The following is a 7252-nucleotide window of genomic DNA, read 5'->3' as shown; positions in this document are numbered from 1 at the left end:
AGACTTTTGCAAACCAACCAACCAAACCAAACCCAACCAAATCAACCAATCAAGCAAGCAAGCAAGCAAACAAACAAACGAGCAAATAGCTGGATCCACTGGCACTTATTAATATTCACACTTGGGAGGTGGAGCAGAAAGATTAGGGACTTGAGACCATTCTGGGCCAGCAGACAAGAAACAAGTTCGCTGCTGTCTTCACGAAACTGGCATTCTAGAGAGGGAGATACCAAAGGGTGTGTCGGAAGGATACAGAATTATGTGATAGAAAGAGATTGACAAGGGATGGAAAGATGGACGGATGTGAGAAGAAAAAGGCTTCCTAGTGTGCCAGGTAAAAAGCCGCCGCCTGCTGGAGAGGAGAGAAGAGGAGAGGTGAGGTGCAGAGGCTTGCCTGAGGGTGAAACTCCTGAAGGAAGGAGAATCGAACCTCAGGCAGTTTCTTCCCCCCTCCTTCCTCTTTCTCTTCCTCTTCCTCCTCAGCCTCTTCCTTTTCCTTACTTTTTATTTTGGGTTTCTTTCTTTCTTTCTTTCTTTCTTTCTTTCTTTCTTTCTTTCTTTCTTTCTTTCTTTCTTTCTTTCTTTCTTTCTTTCTTTCTTTCTTTTTTTCCGAGACAGGATCTTACTACGTAGCTCTCACTGTCCTGAAACTTACTACAGAGGTCAGGCTAACCTCGAACTCATAGAGATCTACTTGCCTCTATCTCCCGAGTGCTGGGATTTAAAAGGCTGCCTTGTTTTGTTTTATTTCTTCCCCTCTCTTATGATTTGGAAAAGAGTTCATTCTTCGGTCGGCAGAGGCAAAGTGCCCACTTAGCGGTGAACACACTCCCTTATTTTATAGATGAAGAAAGCAAGGCTCAGAAAGGGTACAATAACTTGTCCCAAGTAACCCAGTTAGTTGGGATGAACACAGTGACAGAAGTAGCCAAGCTTTGGTTGATTACATTGGTTGCAGCCTGGGCGAGCAGGCGGGCGGGCGGACCGGCGGGAGGTGGCTGCGGCCCCGCCCTGCCTCTGGCCCTTCCTCCCGCCGCCTCCTGCGAGGTCACCCGTGGGCTGGCTGTGATGGGCGGCTCGCACTCCCAGGATCGCGGCCCGGGGCTCGCGTGGGAGACGCCCCCGACAGCCGTGGATGCCGTGTGAGTCTGCGCGGGGCGTGGGGCTTGGGGACCCAGGACAGGACGGGCGCGGGATAGGGTGGGAGTGCTCGCTGAGACCGGTCCGGGCCTACGGGGTCCAGGGACGGGGATGTGGCGCTTGTGGCTCCCAAGAATTCCCTCTTGTTTGCGGCGAGTTTCGTGATGACCTCAGAGAAGGGCAGCATTGTAGCTGCAGTAAGTGCTTTGTTCCGGGACAGCGACAGCTGGGGACAGCAAGTACCGTTAAGGAACTCGGCGCCAAGTAACTCCTAGTAAAAGTTGGCTGTGCGTGGGGAGAGGGGAACATGTTGATAAAGAACTGTTGGAACAGTTCAAACTCTTTCTCTCTGTGTGTGTTGTGTGTGTTTGTTCGCGCGAGTGTCCACACGCGCACGCGAATGTAAGCTGGAGGTGGGTGGCTCTTTATTTCCAGCAAATTTCAACCCAAGTTTGAAGGAGATAGACGCTGTGGTATGGCAATACTTTTCTTTCTTTCCTTTAAAAAAAAAAAAAAAAAAAAAAAAAAAAAACTTTTCAATGGAAAACAGCCTCCTGGTATCCAAAAACTAAATACATCATTTTTACCCCCTACTATTTAAAAACCTTTATTATTTTTTATGCTTATTTATTTGTGTCAGGGCGCACATGTGGAGGCCAGCTTGCTTTCCAGCAAGTGGGCTCCTGGAGTCGAACTCAGATGTCAGGCTTAGTATCAACTTAGTATCAATTTTCTTTAACGGTTGAACCATATGTCACCAGCTCTGGTCCTCCTAATATTTACAAAAGATTAGAAACCAAAACGTAGTTTGGACAACTTGTTAGTAGAAAGGATCACTGAGATTCACTGAGCATGTAAGATTTGTAAGAAAATGTAATAATTGCTTTGTGCTATTTAATCTCCAAGAACCCTGAATTCGTTTCTTTTTTGCTATTTTACCAGTAAAGTAAACTGAGACACAGAGAAATCAAGTCCAAGGCCCAAGGTCACCTAGCTAGAAAGTAGTAGACCCCAGGGTGTGTAACTTCAAAGCTCTTGTTGTAGCTACCTCCCCCCTGAAAAAGGTGGGAAAAAAAACCCAGATTTTAGTTCACTTGACAGAACCCCACCTCACCACACCCCCTTTTTCTTTCATTTTCCCTGAATAAGGAAGAAATCTGAATTGGCATTGCTTAATACAAAAATATAAAAATTGCTAAAGTCCTGGAACTCACTCTGTAGACCAGGCTGGCCTCGAACTCAGAAATCTGCCTGATTCGGCCTCCCCAGGGCTGGGGTTAAAGGCATATATATGCCACCACTGCCCAACAAACCTAACTTTTAAGAAACAAACATAAGGGCTGGTGAGATGGGTCAGTGGTTAAGAGCACTGACTGCTCTCCCAAAGGTCCTGAGTTCAAATCCCAGCAACCACATGGTGGCTCACAAGCATCCATGACAGCTACAGTGTACTAACAAATGATAATAAACAAATCTTTGGGCCAGAACAAGCAAGCGGAGCTGGAGCAAGCAGAGGTCCTGAGTTCAATTCCCAACAACCACATGATGGCTCACAACCATCTGTACAGCTACAGTGTACTCATATACAAAAAATAAATAAATCTTGAAAGAAAGAAAGGAAGGAAGGAAGAAAGAAAGAAAGAAAGAAAGAAAGAAAGAAAGAAAGAAAGAAAGAAAGAAAGAAAGAAAGAGAGCCTGGTGGTGGTGGTGGTGGTGGTACACACCTTTAATCTCAGCACTCAGGAGGCATGCGAATCTCTGAGTTTGAGGCCAGCCTGGTCTACAGAGTGAGTTCCAGGACAGGCAGGGCTACACAGAGAAACCCTGTCTCGAAACAAACAAACAAACCAAAAAGAAAGAAAAATAGGGGCTGGAGAGATGGCTCAGTGGTTAAGAGCACTCCTTTTGCTGAGGATCTGAGTTCAATTCCCAACACCAACAGGAACTTCCATAACATTCCAGGGGATCTGACATCATCTTCTGACTTCTTTGGGCACCAGGCACAAATGTGGTGTACATATATGCATGCTGGCAAAACACTCATGCTCATACAGTAAAAATAAATAACTCTGAGAAAGACAAGAGACACAGACAGACAGACACACAGATGGGCGTGTCTGTGGGGGATGGGAATAGCTGTGCCTCTGAGTCCAGGGTCTGTTTCCTGACAGCTGGGGGACTTTCATCTATTTCTTAGTGTCTCAGGGTCTCAACTTCCTCCTTTGTTAACCGAATGGTAGGAACAGCTTCATAGGTTTCTTTGAGGTTGATAGATGGTTGTACACATCACAACCATTTTTTATCTGCGAACCGTTTTATCTGGAACATACAGTCTATTCTCTCAGCCAAGGATGGAGGCTGAATACTCTTTGCCAATGGTGGCCAGGTTTACTGCATAGTTTGAAAGGAAATAGTGAACTTATTCACTGGCAGCATTTGAAGAAACGAAGGTACACGTGAGTTCAGCTGCTGGGGTGTTACGTCATCAGTTGTTAAATTATCTAGTGTCTTGCTGTCCCCCTGGAGTTTCCTCATGTCCCTTCTATGTATGGCCAAACTTACCTAAAATTGACTAATGCAAATGACAGTCAACCTTGGTGTTTGCTTAGGAATACAGCCCCTCTTCAGAAGTACACAGGGATATAAGTCAGTGGTAGAGGCTTGCCTAAGTTCTGGGTTTCATACTCAGGGCTGGGATTTTTGGTCTCATTAGAGTACACAGGCTCTCCTCAGTGAGGCAGCCTTAGCAGACACATGAGAGTGCCACTTAAAGACCCCTTTTGAAGCCAGGCATGGTGGTGCACGCCTTTAGTCCCAGCACTTGGGAGGCTGAGACAAACAGATCTCTGTGAGTTTGAGGCCAGCCTGGTCTACAGAACAAGTTCCAGGTCAGCCAGGGCTACACAGAGAAACCCTGTTTCAAGAGGAAAAAAAAGAATGGACTCTTGAGATTTCATAAGCAAAAAGAATTCTTTTTACCCAAGTGTGGCTGAGTGGACACACATGCCACAAGTCTCTCCAGGATCTCTGAGAGAGCAAGGACTCATTGTTCACATGGGTCCCTACAGACTTCCTGTCGGATATGTGGCTGCCCTGGATAAGGTCGACATCAAGGACGTCTCCATTAGCATGAAAATCACGTGACTAATGCACTCAAAGGCATTTTTTTTTCTTTTGAGGGAGAAACTGTCTTTGAGAATGTTCACAGTTCGTCCTTCAGATAAAGCTTTTGCGAGAACTCGGCAGAGAAATGCAAAGAAGCAGAGAAATGCATGAAAACAAATGCCTGGCTTGAGGTCAAGTTCATCAGTGTTTAAAGTTTAGCCGCTGACCTTCTCTGAGCCCAGGGCTTGGGTAAAAAGCTCGAGGAAAGACTGGAGAGAGATGGCTTAGTGGTTAAGAGAACTGATTCTTTCTTCTTCCCGCGGCCTTGGGTTTGATTCCCCAGACTCACACCATTTCTCACAGCGCTAACTCCAAGCTGAGAATCTGATACCCTCCTTTGACTTTCCAAACATATCAGGCATACACACAATGCACAGATGTGCGAGCAGGGAAAAAAAGAAAGAAAGAAAGAAAGAAAAATTTTAAAATTTACAGGACATTGGTGGTACATGCCTTTAATCCTGGTCCTCAGAAGGCAGAGGCAGGCAGATCTCTGAGCCCAGGACAGCCAGGGCCATACAGAGAAATCCCTGTCTTGAAGAACAAAACAAAGAAAAAAGCTGGAGGAATTTCATTCATTCATTCATTCATTCATTCCTGGGGGCTTTGAGGACTGAGGACAGCTGTGGGGTCAGGCAGACCCGGGTTAGAATTCTTGTGACACTACATCGAGGACACTTACTTTAGGACTCTGGGGAAATACCTGCTGTAGCTTTGCCAGTGCTGGGGTTACAGGTGTGCACGGCCAAGCCTGGTTTTATGCAGAGCTGGGAATTGAACCCAAGGTTTGCCACTCAGGTTCTCTCTCAACTGAGCTGCATCACCAACTCAAGCCACCTCTGGATTTTTTTTAAAGGATTTATTGATTTATTTTATGTATATGAGTACACTGTAGCTGTACAGATGGTTGTGAGCCTTCATGTGGTTGTTGGGAATTGTATTTAGGACCTCTGCTCGTTCTGCCTGCTCTGGTCGGCCCTGCTTACTCAGGCCCAAAGATTTATTTATTATTATATATATAAGCACACTGTAGCTGTCTTCAGATACACCAGAAGAGGGCGTCGTCGGATCTCATTACACGTGGTTGTGAGCCACCATGTGGTTGCTGGGATTTGAACTCGGGACCTTTAGAAGAGCACTCAGTGCTCTTACCCACTGAGCCATCTTGCCAGTCCCCACCCCTGAATTTTTATTTCATATAATTTCCAGGAAAGAACTACCAAGAAGGCAGGCATCCCGTGGGTGTGGGGTAGTTTGCTGCACCGTTTAAAACACCTCCCCGGCCCCTCCCCACCCTTCCACCCCTACTTCCCTGCCTGATTGCTTTCGGCAATATGTCCGTGGTGGCTTTTCTAAGAACGATGAAAGGTTTGTGGGGGGAGGTTTTGGGAAATGACATAAAACAGAGCCTATGGTTTATAAATAATCACCTCTTTCATATTTAGCTTGTCTGTCTGAAATATAACATGTGCACCTGTTGCATTTCTGAACCAATCTTTCCATTTGGGATTTAGTGAATAATGGACTAGGTCAGTGACCAAGTGTGTGTGTGTGTGTGTGTGTGTGTGTGACCAAGTGTGTGTGTGTGTGTGTGTGTGTGTGTGAGAGAGAGAGAGAGACCAAGTGTGTATGTATGTGGCCAAGTGTGTGTGTGAGAGTACAAGTGTATATGTGTGTGTCTGTGTATATGATCAAGTGTGTGTGTGTGTGTGTGTGTGTGTGTGACCATGTGGCCAAGTGAATATGTGTGTATGTGACCAAGTGTGTGTGTGAACAAATGTGTGTGTATGTGATCATGTGTGTGTGTGTGTGTGTGATCACATGTGTGTGACCATGTGACCAAGTGTGTGTGTGAGAGAGACTAAGTGTGTGTGTGAGAATAAGTGAGTGTGTATGTGATCAAGTGTGTGTGTGATCATGTGACCAAGTGTGTGTGTGACCAAGGGTGTGTGACCATGTGTGTGTGTGACCATGTGTGTGTGTGTGTGTTATGTGGGGCTATCACTTCTGTGTGTGAGGGGCTAGAAATAGTCATAGTCACACACTCTGTCAATATAGCTACTGAGTAGGGGTGCAGGCACAACTTCCTTCCACAAACTCTTCCCGTTTGGGGCTAGCTTAGCGTCCATCAGCGCCCCACCTCTCCCTCACCCCACACCCTCTCCCAGTTGGCACACATTTCAGGATTAAACACAAGAACGAAGGAGAACAATAATAAAAACGGCACAGCTGCGGGATTGTCTGGAGTCTGAGCTGGTGAGATGCCAGAGTGGGCTATACTATACAGGAAGTCACTAACCTGAGGCCAGAGTGAGCAGGCACCATCCGCGCGGGTCTGCCTTCTGATGAAGTTCACTCTAGCTATGGAGGTGGGGGTGGGGGTGGGGGTGGGCATGCTTTTTAAATTTTTCTGTTTCCCACGTTGTGGTTAGATACTAAAGTTCACAATTCTAATCGGCACTCTCTCTAGGCACATGGATCTCCATGAGTCTGAGGCTAGCCTGTCAACAGTGAGTTCCAGGCTATCCATGGCTCACTAGACATAGTGAGACCATGTCTAACAGGGAGAGAGAGAGAGAGAGAGAGAGAGAGAGAGAGAGAGATCATGACTACTGAATTTATATTGTGATATATTCCAGATAGTAAAAACTACAGAAATCTGAATAAAATATGGGTTTTGGTTAATAGTATGGTATCAATATTGATTCATTAGTGTAACAAATATGCTATAGTAAAACAACACACTGCTAAAAGGAGAAACACCACATGAAATACAAGGCAGGTCTCTATATCAACTTTTCTGTAGGGTAAGGGAAAGATTACTTAAGAAATAACTCTCAGCCGGGCAGTGGTGGCGCACACCTTTAATCCCAGCACTCGGGAGGCAGAGGCAGGCAGATTTCTGAGTTCAAGGCCAGCCTGATCTACAAAGTGAGTTCCAGGACAG

General features: G+C 46.0%; 1 protein-coding gene across 1 annotated transcript in view; it reads left to right on the top strand.

Moving 5' to 3' along the window:
- The first annotated feature begins 1046 nt into the window (after positions 1–1046).
- Tacc1 (transforming acidic coiled-coil containing protein 1) overlaps positions 1047–7252 on the top strand; it is an 80417-nt gene continuing 74211 nt past the window's right edge. Inside the window, exon 1 of the mRNA XM_029531729.1 lies at positions 1047–1142. Coding sequence (XP_029387589.1) covers positions 1069–1142 — 74 coding nt within the window. The 5' untranslated portion in view covers positions 1047–1068. The remainder of the gene's footprint in view (positions 1143–7252) is intronic.

Source organism: Mus pahari, chromosome 19, assembly GCF_900095145.1.
Source record: "Mus pahari chromosome 19, PAHARI_EIJ_v1.1, whole genome shotgun sequence".
Classification (NCBI taxonomy): Eukaryota; Metazoa; Chordata; class Mammalia; order Rodentia; family Muridae; genus Mus; species Mus pahari.
Note: the sequence above shows the minus strand (reverse complement) of the source record. Positions and strands in the feature narration are given on the sequence as shown.